This window comes from Linepithema humile, chromosome 8, assembly GCF_040581485.1.
Source record: "Linepithema humile isolate Giens D197 chromosome 8, Lhum_UNIL_v1.0, whole genome shotgun sequence".
NCBI classification, from domain to species: domain Eukaryota; kingdom Metazoa; phylum Arthropoda; class Insecta; order Hymenoptera; family Formicidae; genus Linepithema; species Linepithema humile.
The window spans coordinates 253,953-274,037 of NC_090135.1; the positions used below are offsets into that span (position 1 = coordinate 253,953).

At 27.0% G+C, this 20,085-nt stretch overlaps 2 protein-coding genes across 2 annotated transcripts; one reads left to right on the forward strand and one right to left on the reverse strand.

The window, feature by feature from the left end:
- Positions 1-861: 861 nt before the first annotated feature.
- Positions 862-1,680, reverse strand: LOC137001508 (golgin subfamily A member 6-like protein 6). Its single transcript, XM_067360502.1, has one exon. It carries the CDS (start codon positions 1,678-1,680, stop codon positions 862-864), a length of 819 nt encoding a protein of 272 aa, XP_067216603.1.
- Positions 1,681-15,638: 13,958 nt separating this feature from the next.
- On the forward strand, positions 15,639-18,477 carry LOC137001509 (uncharacterized). Its single transcript, XM_067360503.1, has 7 exons — positions 15,639-15,927; positions 16,036-16,205; positions 16,566-16,773; positions 16,930-17,055; positions 17,491-17,832; positions 17,995-18,320; positions 18,457-18,477. Exons 1-7 carry the CDS (start codon positions 15,639-15,641, stop codon positions 18,475-18,477), a joined length of 1,482 nt encoding a protein of 493 aa, XP_067216604.1.
- Positions 18,478-20,085: the final 1,608 nt, after the last annotated feature.

The following is a 20,085-nucleotide window of genomic DNA, read 5'->3' on the forward strand; positions in this document are numbered from 1 at the left end:
CCCTCTCCATGCCTTCTCCCCTCTTTTGCCTACCTTTCTCCACTTTACCTTCCCTTTTATCTTTATCTCAATCGGCTGATGATCCGACTCTACCCTGCTCCCTATTCTCATTTCTCTCACCCTTTCCTTAGTCCTACTACTGCCCAATATGTAATCAATTACCGTATTTCCCTTCCCTCCCGTGAATGTATATTCTCCTCCTTCATCCCCCTTTACCCCTCCATTAAAAATTTCCCACCCTTTCTCCCTTATACATCTTAACAATTTTTTTCCCTCTTTATCCACCTTCTTATCTCTAGACATCCTCCATCCATCCTCCTCTCCCCTCTCCACACTTCCCTCTATTCCCCCACCTTCTCTCCCCGTTCTCGCATTAAAATCCTCTCCCATCAATATTCCCTCCTCCTCCTCCTCCTTCTCCATCCATCCCTCCAACTCCTCCAATGTCCTATCTATTCCTTCCCTCCTAACGTATACTCCTATTATCTTCCATCTCTTCTCCCCTATTTTTATATTCCCCACCATTATCCCCTCTTTCTCTTTCTCAATTCCCGTCCCGTTCTCTAATATATCCTTCCTTATCCCCATAATCATTCCCCCCATAGCTCTTCCTTTCTTATTTACTCTCTTTGCTTCCTGCATCCCCCATATAAGTCGTCTCGGTAACCACCTCTTTATCTTCTCCCATCCCTTTTCCCCCACCCACGTTTCTGATAATACCATCACATCCCAGCTCTTCAGATAATTCCAAAATTCTTTATCCTTGTTTCCCATTCCCGCCACATTCCAAAATAATATCCTCCATTCTCTCTCCTTCTCTCTACCTTCCCCTCCCTCTCTTTCCCTTCCTCCACTTTCTTGTCACTCTCTCCCTTCTCCAATTCTCCCCTCCTCTTTTTTCCTTCCCTCCTCCCTCGCCGTTCCTTTCCCATTTCTCAATACTTCATTCTCCTCATCCCATATCCACCATTCCTCTTCTATTCTTACCTTCCCGTACACTCTCCATACTCTTTTTCCCTTTCTTCTTTCCTCTTTCGCTATTTCTTCCAATTTCCACTCCATTCTCCTCTCCCTCCATGTTAAGTCTTCCCTAATTATTTCTTTTCTCCCCCTTAACTCCCTCTTCCTTCTCATCACCTCCCTCTTCTGCTCTTCTTTTTTTAACTTCACCCACAGCGTCTCCGTTCCCCTTTCTATATTCCTTCCTAACCCCTTCATTTCCTCTATCTCCACCTTTGCTCCAATCTCCGCCATTAATCTCTCCACCGCCTCTCTCCTCCCCCCTTCTCCCACTTTTAACTCCTTAACTATTACATTCTTCTTCCTCTCTTCCCTTTCCCTCCTCTCCAACTTTCCCTCCAATTCCCTTACTCTACTTTCCACCTTCCCTTCCTCCCCCACCTTTCTCTTCTTTTCTCCTTCTTTCTCCTCCCATCTCTTTTCCATGTTTCCTACCCTTCCTTCCACCTTTTTAAGTCCTTCTTCCCACCTCTCTCCTTCCTTCCTCCAACTTTCCTCCCTCTCCCTCATTTCCCTCAACTCTCTCTTTAAATCCTCCACCTCCTTCCTCAACGCCTGCTCTTGCCTCCTTCCTTCTTCTATTATTTTCTCCGTTATTTTTTCCTTCAACTCTTTGTTCGCCCTTTCTCCATTTATTTTCATCTCTTTTACCTCCTCCATTAATCCTCTTATCAAATTTTCGATCCCCTCCCCTTCTCCTTTCCCTCTCTCCGGCGACCTCATTGTTTTTTTACATGTCCTGAACACTTCCTCCTCCCCCTCCCCTCCTTCTTCTCTCCTCCTTTTCCACATCTCATCTACACTCACACTCCTATCCCTCATCATTATTTTCCCCCTTGCTCCTCTCACACTCATCTTCTCCCTGTCACGCTTGCGCACTCTCTCTACCTGCCTCTCCCTAGTTACTCTCCCGCACTCTCACTTTCCAATCTATCTCCTACCTTCTCCCTGACCTACTCGAGCCACTCGCTTACCTCTCTACCTTCCCTATGTTCCGCGCCTTTCACCTTCTTATATCACCTGTCTATTTTCCTTCCTCTCTCCTTGCCCTTATTCTTTCTATCCCTGCCTCTCCACTTTCTCTCCCCTTCACATGCACCTCCACTCACACCCCCTCCACCCTCACCTTCCCTCCTTATCTCTATACCCTTTTCTCACTTAATTTTCTCTCACTACCGAACCACGTATCTTTCTCACTACGCACCGGAAACGGAAGACTCCATTTATTTATAATATTTGTTTAAAATTAGAATTGATTAATAAATGGAAACATATAAGTGCCATAAATGTTTATCATACTCGTGTATTAATGTCAATAATGGTTATCTCTGTAAAGAATGTAATGTTCTGTTTTCAAGTACAACTAAAAAATCTAGCAAAAGTAAAACTTTCAACAATAAAAAAATCCATTTTAACAATGTTATGAAAGATATTTCAAAACAATATAATATTGAAGATATTATGGAGATAATATATGATTCTATAGAAGAAAACAATATAGAAAAAAAATTTATAAATCAATCATTGATATGTAGTATATTAAAGAAAAATTCCAACAAGTTAAAAGATTACAAGATGGTATATAATATTTTAAATAAGTTAGAAAATAACGAGAAGAAAATATACATACCAACTGATATGAAAAACAATATAGAGATATTATTTTTGTCTTTTATTAATTTCCTATATTCAAAAAATAAGCTTGATTCGATAAGCTATAACCTAATATTAAGTAATATATTTAAGCTTTATGGGTTAAATAATACTTTAAAGCCAACTGTAAAAGACGAAAAAGAAGATTTGTGGAATATGTTTATTTATACTATAACTAATAATTATTTTAATATATATATATATATATATATAACGTAATTGAGGTAGACAAAATAAAATATACCAATTATAAACCAAAAATGATAACCAACTCTTTATATAAAATTGAAAATAGCACAGACTATCAGTAATTTTTACCTTTTTGTCAATATTGTTATTTTTATTTTATTATCTGACGTTATACAATCCAACCCTCCATATATATACGTGTCAGAAACATTTTTTATTATGTTGATAATTTCACTGCTGTCTTCAAAAAATATTATTGGTGGTATGTAAATATTAATTTGTTCATCTATATATATATATCGTTCTAACAATTTTAAATACGAGCCTTTACAAATCACCGAACAAAAACTTATAAATAGATTATCACATTTTAGAATATTATGATTGTTTTCTATTTCACTATTGCATGATAAACACCTTTTATTATTATATATCAATACTATTTTAATTAATTTATCATATAAAATATTAAAATCTTTAAATGCTTTTAAGTGAAAATAATAATTATTATTATTTTCATAGAAATATCCTTTGAATTTAGAAAAATCTTTTGTGTCATCTATAAGTCTGAAGATATCATCTTTATTTTCTATAATATTTATGGGAACCAAATTTATATCTACTTTATCTACATAATTAAACATAGTCCATATATTTCCAAAAAACACTTCACTGCACATTATAGAGCAGAAAAATCCATACCTTTTTCTATCCCAAATATATTTCTCTATTTTCCTGTTACAGTACCAGCATATATCTTTATTGTAGTTAAAATTTAACTGAAAATTATATACTTCATCAAATTCACTTTTTTTTTTAATATTAATATAACTAAACACAGCTTCTTTTATTTCGTTTGTAGTAAAGTCTGTTCTGAATATATTTTTATTCATCTTAAATGAGTTTGTTTTTTTTATTTTCCGGGAATTTTTAATATCAGTTTTCCTAATTTAAATAATATTATAAAAAAAAGAGTGAATTAGATACTTATAACCTTAAAAATATTATTTCTATTAATAATGTAAAACATTTAATTTTAAATGCTTTAGATGAAGAAGATAATAGTATATATAAAGAAATATATATACAATACTTAGAGTTTTATAAAAAAATAAATAATATTATACAAGATATATTTACAAAAAAAGAAATGCAAGATATATCAAAACTGGAAAATGAATATTATAATTTCATAACAGAAATAAGGAAAAAAGGTATTGATAAAAAATTAGAAGACATATCTAATTTTTTAGAAGATGTTTATTTTAAAAAACATTTTAAGTATATTAAAAAATATATTAATAACGAAATAACACTGGATGATTTTACGAAAGAATTGCAAAAGCCTATTATTTCAAGTAATGTAATATTAAATAGTATAAGGAATATAGACAATACCAATATTATGAATAAATTGTTAAAATACGAGAAAAAAATCTATTATTTTGAAACGATAAGTACTATTAGTTATTTCTTTGTACTCGGTGATTATTGCAGAAAGAATAATATGACAATAAACAATTCATTTAAGTCAGTATATAACAGTTTTATATTAGATAATTTTGATAACTTTAATTTACGATATTATTATATTTTAAAAATCTATTTTAGTTTGAATGAAAATTCCAACCATATAGATAATATTGAAAAAGATATAAAAGAATATGAGAAATTAATTGATAACAGTATAATATCGAACTTGAAGGATAAAAATTACGAGTACTCTTCGATATATAAAGATAATATGCTTGTAGATTTATATGAAACAAATAAAAAACTAAAGGAAATGATTACCAAATATGATTTATATCCAGAAGAAATAAAGAAACTCAAGAATGACATCGAAATATATTTCGAATCAGAAAAGTCAAAATACAATAGTTTCTTATCATCAATTAGTTCGATAGAAGATATAAAACATATATCTGATCATATTAAAAAGATTAATGAAGATGAAAAAAAATTATCAGATAAAGTTGATATTCAATTTACAAACATAGAGAAAAAGTTAAATGAATTAGAAAGTAAATATGATAGTGAGAAACCAAGATTGGAACAATACATCATTGATATTGTAAGTGAAATAAATACAAGAAATAATTCTTATTTTGATAAAATATACAAAATTATAGAAGAGTTAAAAGACAGAGTAAATAAATCTGAAAATGAGTTATCTATTATGAAAAATAACATTTCAAACGTTAGTGAGAAAAATTTTAATTTATTAAAGGATATAAATACAGGTGCGAAGGAAATACAACGGATAATTGATAAAGACAAAGATAATAGTAAAAAAATAAAAATATTGGAAAAAAATATTGAAGAATGTTGTAAAACTAACAAATCTCTAGAAAAATTTATAGAAGAGACTTCAGATCATCATAAAAGAATAGATGAAAGACTGAAACTAATAGAAAATTTTATCAGAGTCAGATTTGGAGAGTGCAGTGATGAAAGTGATTGTAAAGGAGGAACGAAACATATTGATTATAAGAAGAAGTATGAAAAGTTTTATGGTAAAGATAAACTAATAACTGATGTAATAGATAAATATTATTTTATCAATGAATACAACAATAGAAAGAATTTATTTAACACCAAGTATTTTAATAACTGTAACTTTGAAAATTATCTGAACGTAAAGAAGTATTCATATATTAAAAATATAAATAACGAAATAGAAGAGGAAAAGAGGAAAAGATTTTTTGACAAAATATCAGATTGTGAAATTCTCGACCATTATGATGAAATAGTAGATAATGATGGTATAAAGAAAATGTCAATTTACGGAATAAAAATAAATACTATAAAATATGGAAATTATAGTTTTTATAAATATTGTTTAGAATTACCATTCGATGATGAAGAGTTTGATATCGTGAATATAGTACACTCAGAAAATATAAAACCTTCAGATGTAGAATTATCTTACAAATATATTGATACAATAACTAGAAAGAGAATTTTCATCAGAGAAACTTTGCTGGTCAAAATATATAATGAATTTTTGATAAGATTGAATGAACATATTGAATATATTAAACAATTGAAGTGTAAATTACTTATTTTATATAAATTTGATGATATCGATGAAATAATAGTTTGTTCAAATAATAGAAAAAAAAAATCGTACATTATATAAGATGTATAAAGAAATCATTAACTTATCCAGTAAAATAATATCTTCAATTAATCTTAAGGACAAGAGTTTTTTCAATGTATACAACTATTGCCTAAAATTTATTAAAGTAGACAATGACTGTGTAATCACTGACAAGAATAAGTATTGTAACTTTATATTTCTAAAGAGTAAAGAGAAAACAATAACAAATAATATTTCTAATATAATAGGAGGATCATACTCCATTTATGTTTTTAACGAAGAACTTCCATCAAACGAAAATGAGATAGATTTTGTAAATATGACAACTTTAGATATTCCTGAATATTCTGATTATATAGAAAAAATTAAAGATATTAACTTCTACTTTCCTTATAGAAAGGATTTCAAACTTTTAAAAAATTACTTTTTGTACAAAAATGAATATTATTTATATAAAAATAGTATGTACAATATAAAAAAGGAAATGATAGAATTACATAATAAAATTTATAAAATACTACTAGATACTAAAACGAGCAATATAAGTGACTTTATTTCATTAAAGAATAAGTGTATTGAACTTTCAAAAAAAGGAAATTAATAAATAATACATTTTATCAATTAAAGGACGAAAAGAATAAAAAAGATAGATATATATTTTTAAAATACATAAATAAAGAATATAATAGCAAAAATTATTACATAGAACTTTCAGGACAATTTAATGAACTTATTGAGAAGTTATATCTGTAATATATTCCAAATATTTTGATTTGTCTCTAAAATATTCGTTAAAATTAACCTCATACATATTTATATAGTATCTATACCTATATATAAAATCTTTATCTATTCTATAGTATAACGAAACATACTTCCAAGGAATTATGTCCTTAAAATTATATATGAACGAGTTTGATATGTTTTGGTATTTTAATACTATTCTCCAGTCTACATAATCTATATTATCTAGAATAAAGTCTTCAGGCATTTTATGATATTGTAAAATATCATTAAGTATAAATACATTGGAATGTTTCCTTAAAAAATTAACAGAAAGTTTTTGATTACGTATAATTTCGTAAATATACAACTTATCAATATTATTTTCTATAAAGTCTTCGCTTAAAGAGTATTCTCTACTGAGGAACATATAATCTATAGCATAATCACTGTTTTCTATATCACATAATTCTAATTTCTTATTTAGGAACTTAAATATAGTGTGATGATACTTACGCACAGAATTGTCGTTTAAAATTTTTTTAGTTATGTTATTTCTTTTGATAAGCATATCTATATCTAGATAGTCAATACTTTTTATAATATTCTCATATGGCACTGTATAATCTAATTGACTAGTAAAATTATTATATATATGACAATCTAAATTAAAATATAAGTAGTCAAAATATATATATTTATTAAATCTTAATAGGAACGATTTATCAATATTTTTATAACATTTTGACAGGTTTTTCCAGTTTATTTTATGTCTAAATTCGTATATAAAATCGTGACTTAAACTATTATCAGACGAAGATATATAATTCCAATTAACTTTTCTTTTAAATTTTCTTATAAAGTTTTCTGATAAATTTTGATATTTTGATATATATTTCCAATTAACTTTATCTTTAAAACTTTCTATAAAATCTTCTGATAAAACTTGATATTTAGATATATAATTCCATTCAACTATATCGTAAAACCGTCGTATAAAATTTTCAGATTTAACAGATTTAACAGATTTTGAAATTTACACACATCTTTAATACTTACTCTATCTATTTCGTCAATTATAATACTTTCAGGTAGTTTTTTTATTCTAGATAGTAAAGTCATATCAAATTTACTTGAATACTTTCTTAAAATACATTCGCTTATATCGAAAATTGACAATAAGTTAAAATCAATATAATCGATATAAAACTCTATGAAATCACATAAATATTTATAGTTTGTTTTAATCATAATTCTCGTTAGAGTCGTGTGTATATTATTAACATCTACTAAGTCTCTTAAATACTCATATTTATATGCGTATACATAGAGCGATACATGAGCATTTTTTATATTTTTGGAATGTGAAAATAGTTTTTGTAAGAACACTTTATTATTATCATTGCAATCATAATATTTTATGTATGAATTTATAATTGCACTTAAACATATATGACTAAGCTCTATTATTCTTATTTGATAGTTAATTATATTATTTCAAAATTTTATCTCTTAATAAAAAAGATAAAATGAAAGATATACTTATTAAAAACATTGTAGTTGATAATAAGAATAATGATATATACAGAATTCCTATAAAAGATTTACCAATTAATTGTCCTCAAATAGTAAATCTATCACAATCTTATATAAGAGGATGTAGATACCATTTCAATATAATAGATTCGAGATTGGATGGTATAGACTTTCCTTGTGTAGGTATAAGGATACCAGAGATAAAAGGCAAGGGATCAATAAGATATACGGATTATCCTGGGTTAAAACTTATAAAGTCTTTTGAAATCAATATCAATGGAAAATCTATATTAAAATTGAGTGGATTCGATATATTTAGTTCTTATTTTTCTCCAAATGTATCTAAGAACGATACTATAGTAGGACACAGAGAGGATTACTGCAATTACAAAAAAGGTAAACATTTAGATTATACAATATTTAACCAATTAGACTTATTTATACCTATATTCACGCAATTCGATAAATCTCCTCCTCATTCGATACTAAGAATTCCAAAGAACAACAGAGTAGAGTTTGTAGTTGAAATTGGTCAATTGACAGATATAATAAGTTATGATAGAGAATTTGCTAGCGAGTCACTTTCTCTGATTGAAAAAATTATTCCAGAAGTTAAACTGTTAGTCAGAGTCTACAATATTCAATCTTCATATCAAATTGAAGATAAGTATATAGAGGAAAACAACTTTTCCCATATAAGAGACGAATATTATTCTGTGAATCCTAAAGAAGAATTCTTTACAAATACATTCAAAAAAATTACTGAAATAGGATGGTTTTGTAAGACATCACAATTCAATAATATGTATTTTATATCTCATCCAGGCTATAATGCTACAGAAAAGGATTATATAATTTCTTTTAGGAATAGAATTTTTCCGGACTTAATTAGAATATCTGAGAGTTTTGAAAATTTCAAAGATGAATATCCGGGAGGTTCCGTTTTTGTTAATATTGAAAACAACACTAGTTATAAATTTGATAACCTAAATTACTGTAAAATAATTATAAGAAATGTCCCAAAAAATAATAAAATATGGTTTCATACTAATGTACTTGAATTTAATAGAGGAGGAAAATCGGACAATTATAACATTTCAAAGAAATTTAAATATATATTAGGTGATTATATTAAGGAAGAAAATAGAATAATTCCTCTAGAGATAATCGATGAATTAAATATAGAAGATGTTAGTATTCCAGTAGATTTATGGGATCACACGTATAATACAGTAGGTAAAGATCTAAGAAGTTACAAATAAAAAAAATACGATGTTTTAATATACGAGCCATATATATTTGGATTAGATTTTGTATCGAAGAACATAGGTTTTGAAAAAGATACAACAGTAAAGGCTGGACCTTCAGAAAGAATAATAGAAAACAATAAATATAATTTCTATTTACCTTATTTTGGTTATAATCATTTCAGAAACTATTACTTTTTAGAAAAATATAAGTATCCGTGTATTGGAAACGCTAACTTTAATATAGCAAATATTCTTCTCAATCAACCTTCGTCGTTAGACTTTAATAAGGAAAAAAATATACTCAATTGTTCTGTTGAGGTAAAATGGAAAGATTTCGACGAAAATCATCCATTGAAATTGGTTAAAAAATCTCTTAATGTTTTTATTAAGAAAGTGAAAAAACTAAGATATACTAAAGATTGTATCGAAGTGATTGAATAAATGAAAATATATAACGAAAATAAAAATCTATAATGGAGTATAACAAAGATCAACAAAAAGTTGTTGATTATATTAAATATAAACTAGATAAAGATGAAACTTTGCTTTTATTTATACACGGAATGGCTGGTACTGGCAAGTCTTTTTTAATAGAAAGAATAGAAGAATTATTCTCTAACAATCTTAAAATTATAAAGACATCTTATACTGGAGTATCTGCAAATAATATTGGAGGAAACACATTACACAAGACATTTCACATTAATGTTAAGTCAAATACTGATGAAAAAGAGAATTATTATAACTTTGTATGTAATTTAGAAAGTAAGAGTGTAGTGATAAATGAAAATACGATTAGGTACATATATACTTTACGTATCATCATTGGTACATTAGGTATGACGTTTAGATATAAGGTTCCAATCCACTCTGTCCTCGAACTCTCTGATAAAATCTTCTGATAATTTAAACATAGATATTGATTCCCAATTAACTTTGTCCTTAGGTACATTGTATAATTGGTACATTAAGGTCCATACACGTCCTTGTGTATTATATCGATATCAAGCAAATCAGATTGTTTATATTCGTAAGAATCTCTGCTTACTTTTAATTCGTTATTATCTTTTGTACTTGAAATTTTATAGCTATTATCTTTTATCAACTCTTTAAATAATAGTAACGATTTCTGTCTATTCCTCATAATTTTATTATTAATAGAGTGTATGTAAAACGGGTATATCACCTTTTTGTTTTCTACTTTTACATATTCTCCGACACCAACTAATTTTATGTCTTTGTTAATGTTAGTCTTCAATGTATATATTATATTATTTAGTATCATGTAACATATACCGTTTTTAACTTTAAATTCTACTTTCTCTCCGTCTACTTTTGTTGTTATCAAAATATTAGTTTCATTTTTCTGAAGCAGATCTTTAAACGTAATGAAATTAGTCTTCAAAATATTAGGCATTCTATTTTTTAAAATTGAAATGTTAAAAATATTAGAAACCCCATAAATTAGAGAAAAACAATCTATTAGATTTTTCCTAAATAAGTCTTTATCAAAATGTTTTACATTTCCAATATACTCTAATTCTATGTACCATGAAGTATTATTAGGAATTCTAGTATAATTTGTTACAGACGGAATTATAATTATGGACAAGGACAACAACAACGAACCTGTAGATGAGAAATTCAAACTCGACAATACAATAGATGTATTAGCATGCATAAAACCAAACTTAATACTTATGTCAGATGGTATATATATAGAAATAGACTTGATAAAGTTTTCGTCTACAGGAGATGAAGTATTTAAGAGGATAAATATAAAAAACAACGAAAGTTTCTATTTTGATGAAATATTATCATTCGTTGTAATACAAAATACAAAATCGTTAAATCCTAAATTTTATGTAACTCCTTACTGTTTAATTTATGAATATTCACTTGCGTACAACAAACTTGTAATACCTAGATGCATAAAAACCAATAACTTCTTTTATCACAGTTATTATGGAAATAGTTATAAAGTTATAACTAAATCTGAAGACATCCATACTTTAAATAAAGTACCTCCAATAGAAACATTTAAAGAACTCGGAAAGAATTTCGATTTAAATAAAATTTATAACTTGGCTGTTACCTCAAATGAATATTTAAATATAGATAAAACTAAATATTTTATAGAAAATAATAGCAAAAGAATATCATTAAATTTTATAACAAATTTTATTAAAACACAAGCTATTTTAAATTTGTTTTCCCCTCAAGTTAAAAGTGTCAAGTATGATAGGAAAAATAATAATTATTTATCCATAGATATAGGAAGAGGAGGAGATATGCAAAGGTATTTTTACATAAACGCTAACTCTGTGACTGGAACAGATCCAAGTGAATTATCGCTTGACGAATGTAGATCGAGATACAATAAACACGTCAAGAAGTCAAAATCATCATTATTTAGATTATATTTGTTTAAAACATACTTCAATGACAAAGATTATATATTTACAGTTAACTCTTCGGGGATTGGAAAATATATAGGTATAGATTGGAACATGGCAATACATTACAGTTGGAAGAAAAACAAAAAAAATAAAATAGTAAAAAAAATTAGAGAATTATTGCACGACAACGGGAAAATTGTAATCACAACAATAGACGGAGAAAAAGCTAAAGACGAGATGAAGAAAAGATCAACGGAAGAATTAAATTTTATGATAGACGATGTAAATATAAAAATTGTACTATCTCAGGATTATGAAGGAAATAGTATATTTAAAGTATACATACCAACAATGACATCGGAATCACAAGACGAATACGCAATAGATATAAATGAAATGATAGATGTATTCGAATCGAACAAGTTTGTTCTTCTAGACTGCTATCATTTTGATTTAATAACTTCTTATCAGGATATATTCGATACGCTAACAGTAGTAAGAAACGAAAGAGAAGATTCTAGACATTACTTCTTTAAGAATTTATCCAATTCAAATATAAAAAAGTGTTCTGATTTGGAAGTTTTGTGTTCAATGTATGTATCACTTATATTCGAAAAGATTTAACTTCATTAATATTTTTATTTTAAATGCAATGGTCATATGACAATTTTGGAACTATTGTATTATTCAATAAAGAAGCATCTAATTTTTTAGATTTTTGTGTGAATCACGAAACATGCTCTCTTTTGTATAGAAATTACGATGAGAAAACTTTCGGGTCTGTATATTACATAGATTTTAATAAAATGATAATGTATAATGAAAGATATAGATCTAAATTTTATCTAATTAGAGATTACGTTTCTAAAAATAATCAAAACGAATTATTTTTAAAAAATAGTAACAAATTAATAAATACAGTGTTAAACAGTAATCAATTTATACCTTACTGTAATTATACACCATATTATACTGACGATTATTTTAACATACAGTATCCTGATATTGCCAGCATTGTGATATTAAAAACTTGTAATCATAAAGAATGTCATCTAAGGACTTGTAAAACACATAATGGAGAGTTGAATGACTGGAATAACGAATGTCACGATTATTTAAATAATTCATTGATTAACAAGGAAAATTGTAAGTATATAATATAATATATAATAAAACTAAAATTTAATACAGTCTAAGTATTCTAATGTAACAATATTTACTTACATTATAAATCGTAAAAATGAAAATCTTTGATATTTTATCAAGTTCATTATTTAATATAATTATACTATACATTAGTGATATTTCGTTTATTTGCGTGTTAATTATAGATAAATATAAACATAATGATGTGTGTATTGCGAATATGAACGAATCTGAAGAAAATAATAATACTATAGAATTACAACAAAATTATACTAAAAATTTTAACAAATATATTACTTTAGAAAATATTACATATTTACACAAAACTATATATCTACTGCATGATTATAATATACAACACAATATAAAACTTTTACACGACGAGATTTATCATTTTATTAATAACAACGGAAGCTTTGGAGAAAATGTAGATCAAGACGTGTTATATGAAAAAATGAATACACTTTTATACATGTTAAAATATATGTTATATTAAAAAAAAGTTTTCCTTATAAAAAAACCTTTCCAAAAAATTGTTTTTTTTTTTTAAGTTTTCCTCATAAAAAACCTTTTCAAAGAACTGTACTTTCAAAAATATATTATATTAAAAAAAAGTTTTTCTCACAAAAAACCTTTCCAAAAAAAGTTGTATATATCATAAAAAACTTTTCAAAAAGATTGTATTTCCAAAAATATAAAAAAATCTTTTTAAAAAAATTATATATATTTATTATAAAAAACCTTTCCAAAAAAATTGTACTTTTAAAAAAAGTTGTATATATTAAATAAAAATTTGCTACATATTCTGTCTATAAAAGAGGTGATATCAGAAAATGACGCCAAGTTTAAATAAAGAACCTTTCAAAAAAAGTTGCATGTATATCTAATTATTTATTTAAAAATGATATTTATGTTTATATCTAGTTAATTCTTCTTAAGTATACTTTTTAAAATAATTGCATCTGTATCTAGTTATTTTTTTTATATCTGTATCTAGTTAAATAAAAAAATTTTTCAAATTTAATCAAAATAAAAAAATATTACAAAATTTCGCAAAAAACTTGGCGCTGCTATAAAATAGCCTTAAAATATTATTATACATCTTAAAATATTATAGAGCAATGAAGGTTATTAAAATATTATTATACATCTTAAAATATTATAGAGCAATGAAGGCTATTTTATAGCAGCGCCAAGTTTTTTGCGAAATTTTGTAATATTTTTTTATTTCACTCAATCTATTATATGTGTAATTGATAATAAATATAATGTTAATCTTAATAAATAATAATTGATTATAAAGATGATTATGATAATGATTATGATGATAATTATGATGATGATGATGATGATGATGATGATAATGATAATGATAATGATAATGATAATAATGATGATAATAATGATGATGATAACAATGATGATAACTATGATGATAATAATGTTGATATTTATCATTTTCCTACATATTTGCATGCATTAAAAAAATTCTTTATATATAATTTTTATTGTATACTAACAATTAAAAGAATAAAACAAACTAAATTTTGATAACATATTTGTTTAAATTTAATAAATAGAATTTTATAATTAATGTAATTATATAAATATATATAATATAATATAAATAATATAAATATAATATAAAATTAATATAGTGTATACTTATATTTTTGTCAAATGCCGAAGCGTAAGAAAGAGCGTACTTTAAACGAAGAACTTGAATTTCAACGACAATGTCGTGAAAGAATTGCAGAAAATCAACATCGTCGTTATTCTGTTGCTAAAGAAATAAAAAATAAATTAAAAACAGTTGATTGTAGAAAATATGCTATAAATGTTACTGGTACAATACATGATAATCATATAACAGAACTGAACAAAGAACATTCTTTAGATATTACACTAATAAACAAAGAAATTAGTTGCACTGGTAACATACATACTAATCGTATAATAGAAATAAATGAAGAAATAATTGAAGGAAATCCTGGAAATACTATATCATTAAATCAGCAAAGTTATGCAGAATATCTATCTCATTATCGATCACAGAAAAAACAACAACCTTGTTTAAATATTAATAGTACAATATTAATTGACGACATAAATGAATACTATATTGGTTCTATGGATGTGTCTTGTGTTCATTGCAATGCAAAATATTTTGCAGCCGAAAAAATATCTAATAAAGGCAATTCATTTCACGATTGTTGCAATCATGGCGCAGTATATTTGCAACCATTGCCTGAATTTCCTCAATTTTTTCATAATTTATTTGATGGTAGTCATGTAAAATCTAATGATTTTTTTCAACATATTCGCAGTTATAATAGTTCATTTTCATTTGCATCATTTAATGCCAATTTAATTAATTTTCAAAATAGACGACCTGGTCCGTACTGTTTTAAAATACAAGGACAGATTTATTATCAAATTAATACAGCGTTATATGCTGCGCAAAATAAAAGTCCTTCTTACGGTCAACTTTTTATTGTGGATTTAAATGAAGCGATCAATCATCGTCTTAATCAAAATTCGTGTTTAGATTTTGAAATTGTTCAAAACCTTGAACATATAATGCGGAGATCTAATGTATTTGCTCAATCTTATCAAATAATGGGTGAAGAATTAGAAAATCAACGACGTTTGGAAATGGAATCTGGTGATTTGTTACCAGGATTACAATTATCATTTACTTTAAGATCAGGTATGGATCGACGTCGATATAATGCTCAAAGAACTAATGAAGTTGCAGCTGTTTTTCGTACTACTGCTGATGGAGAAATTCCAGAATCATATGTTACAATACGTAATAAAAATACTAAAATTTTGCAAAAAGTAAGTACTATGGATCCAAATGTTGAACCATGGATATATCCATTATTTTATCCATATGGCACTCAAGGTTGGCATCGTGATTTAACAAAATTAAATAGCAATAAACAAATAACAAGAGGACAATATATTAAATATCGTATGGCTATTCGTGATGAATTTAATGTTTTTATATTAGGTCGTCGCTTATTTCAACAATGGCTTGTGGATAATTATGTAAAAATGGAAAAGGATAGAATTGATTATTGCAAAACTCATCAAAAAGAACTACGTTCTGAAACATATCAAGGTTTAAGAGATTATATACAAACTATGGCAAATAATTTAAATGGACGTATTGGCAAAATGGTAATACTTCCTTCCACATTTATTGGATCACCACGTAATATGATGCAAAATTATCAAGATGCAATGGCAATTGTTAGTAAATTTGGAAAACCAGATCTTTTCATTACAATGACTTGTAATCCAAAATGGCGTGAAATTGAAGAAAATCTTTTGCCTGGTCAGCAAGCTTCTGATAGACCTGACATTTGTGCTCGCGTTTTTAACATTAAAAAAAATTATTTAATTGACTTGATTGTTAAGCAAAAATTTTTTGGTGAAGTAGCAGCGTTTGTGTATGTTATTGAATTTCAAAAACGTGGTTTGCCTCATGTTCATATGTTGATTACTTTAAAATATAATTTTAAAATAACAACTCCACAGATTGTTGACAAATATATTTCTGCTGAAATTCCTGATCCATCTGACAATTGTATTTTACATGATATAGTTATGAAGCATATGATTCATGGACCTTGTGGTGATTGGTGTTTGGTAGATGGTAAATGTTCGAAACATTATCCGAAATCTTATTTTGAAGAGACTAAAATGGATGAAGATGCTTATCCCTATTATTGTCGACGAAATAATGGTAAAAATTTTAAACGTCCTGGTGGTTATATAGTTGATAATCGTTATGTTGTTCCATATTGTCCTACTTTATCGATTATATTTAATTGTCATATTAATGTCGAAGTAGTTTCAAGTATCAAATCAGTTAAATATCTATATAAATATATTTATAAAGGGCACGATGTTGCTGCTATAACCATTGAACCAATAACAGAAAATGTAATTATTGATCATGATGAGATACACAATTATATCGAAACTCGTTATGTTGGACCTGTAGAAGCCTGTTGGCGTATCCTTGGTAAGAAGTTACAAGATAAAAGCCATACTATAATGCGTTTACCAGTCCATCTTCCTAACGAACAAAATATTATAATTGAAAATGAATCTAATGAAGACACAATAACTTCTGCATTAAGCCAGGTTATTATGTTAATCGATTATTTTTCATTAAATTTGCGTGATGAAGAAGCAAGACAATATTTATATATTGAAATTCCACGCTATTATACATTTAAAAAAGAGAAAATTAATGATAGAAATGTGTCACACTGGGTTAAACGCAAAAGTCACTATAATTGCATAGGACGAATGTATTCTGTTAGTCCATCTCAAACAGAATTATTTCATTTACGATTATTATTACTTACAATAAAGGGGGCTACAAGTTTTAATAATTTAAGAACTGTAAATGGAGAATTATGTCAATCATTTACGGCAGCATGTTTGGCTTTAGGTTTAATCGAAGATGATGATGAATGGAATCGAGCTATGAATGAAGCTGTTGGATGGATGATGCCACGACAACTTCGTAAATTATTTGTACGAATATTATTACATTGTCAGCCATTACATCCTGAAGAATTATGGGATAACTTTAAAACAGCTTTGTCGGAGGATTATGTTCGACATTTTGGTATGTTACAAGGACAGAAGAAAGCATATATACAAATCAATAATATGCTTTGTACTGAAGGCAAAAGTCTTGCTGATTTTCCACAAATGGAGCAATTATTAGAAACTGAGTTGTTAAACGAAGAGAATGATTATGTGATATTTGAACAAGCTATGGAAATAGGTACCAAACAATATAAACAATTAAATGATAAACAAAAAGAAATAGTTGATCTTGTGTTGAATAAATTAGATAACAATATTTATAATAATAATTATTGTTTTTATATTGATGGTCCAGGTGGATCAGGTAAAACATTTATATATACAACTATTTATCATTTAGCAAAAATTAGAAAGAAACACGTGTGTGCAATGGCTTTTACGGGTATTGCAGCGACATTATTACCTGCTGGAAAAACAGTTCATAAGACATTTGGATTGTCGGTTCCATTATTTGCTGATTCAACATCTGCTATTAAAATCCAATCAAAGGAAGCTCAATATTTGAAAAATACAGATATTTTTATCTGGGATGAAGCACCAATGTCACCACGATATGCTTTAGAAATTATGGATCGAACATTGCGTGATATTATGAACAATAATTTACCTTTCGGTGGAAAAATTGTTTTATTAGGTGGTGATTTTAGACAACTTCTGCCTATAAAAGTACATGGTACTCGAAATGAAATTGTGAATCTTTCTATTAAATTTAGTGCTATTTGGAAACATTTTGTAAATTATTCTTTATCACAAAATATGAGAGTTCTTCCAGAAGAAATTGAATTTGCAAAATTTCTTTTAGATATGGGAGATGGCATATTGAATGATTCTAATGATAACATACAAATTCCTAAATGTTGTATAGCACCTATTAATGCTGATATTGTAGAAGATATGTATGGCGATTTAATACGGAAAAAGGAATTTACCAAAATGGCTAAATGTGCTATACTTTCTGCAAGAAATACTGACGTAGATGAAATTAATAAAAAAGTTGTTGAATTATTAGATATAACTAATGAACGAATTTATACAAGTGTTGATAGTACTATGAATTGTGATGATAATGGCGATATTGGTGAAGCTTTGTTACCAGAATATTTAAACAGTTTATCTCCATCATGTCTTCCTTCTTATGAATTACGTTTAAAGCCAAATTGCATTATTATGTTGATTAGAAATCTTAGTATCAATGAAGGTCTTTGTAATGGTACTAGATTAATGATTATAGAACTTACAGATCATTTATTGAAATGTAAAATCTTAACGGGTGATAAGACAGGAGATATCGTTTTTTTAAATCGTATAACATTATATTGCGAAAATGTATATCCTTTTACCTTTTCAAGAAGACAGTTTCCAGTAAAATTAGCATTTGCTATGACAATTAATAAATCACAAGGGCAAACGTTTGATAGAGTAGGAATAGATCTTCGCAAAGATGTTTTTAATCATGGGCAATTATATGTTGCTTTCTCAAGAGTTCGTTCTTGGCAAGCATTAAAAGTCTTTTTTGGTAATCAACGAGATAATAGACACGTTAAAAATTATGTATATAAAGAAATATATATGTGAAATAAAAATATATATTAAACTGAAAGCTGTATTTAAAGATGTATGTTATAGTTAATTATGTAATTAACAAATATCATCGAGCAATTGCAAATATTATACGTCGATTTTGATGACATTGGAACCATCGGTTATTTAGTTCCTCGAAGCAAACTAAAGTTTTACTTTTTTTTATATGTATAAATGGACATATATGGCGCTAAATGTATTAATTATTGCTCTGGAGTTCGCTGGATATATTTATTAATTTCTTTATTTATTAATTTTTAAATAATGTAATTAAGTACTTGAAATTTTAAAGAAATGAATTTTAAGAAATATCGTCGAGCAATTGCAAATATCTCTCAAAGTCGATCTTTCAAATAATACATTGATGATTTAATTTCATACAAACAATAATCTCCATTTGAAAGATCGACTTTGAGAGATATTTGCAATTGCTAGAGGATATTTGTTAAAATTCATTTCTTTAAAATTTTTAAATAATGTAAAAAAGTATTCATAAAAGTACTCATAAAAAAACACTCGGATTAATAAGAAGCATAAAGAACAGCGTGCACGGAGAGGAAAGCATGTACTGGAAGTGGTGCGCGCTATAGATATGAGAATTTTTAAAATTATTACTTACCTTTTTTTTACTTTTCTCTTTTATCCTTTCTTTCTCCTTTTTTTACTTTTTCACTCTTTTTTCACTCTTTTTTAAAAAAATTCGGTTTTTGAACAGGGAATACGTCTGTACAATTTGACAGCTTGAAAAAATGTAAACAAGAGTGGATATGCGAAGCTAAATAGCGCGCGCAAAGCGCGCGCCTGTGTTGTTCTAGTTTAATATAAATTTAATAATATATTATATAAATAA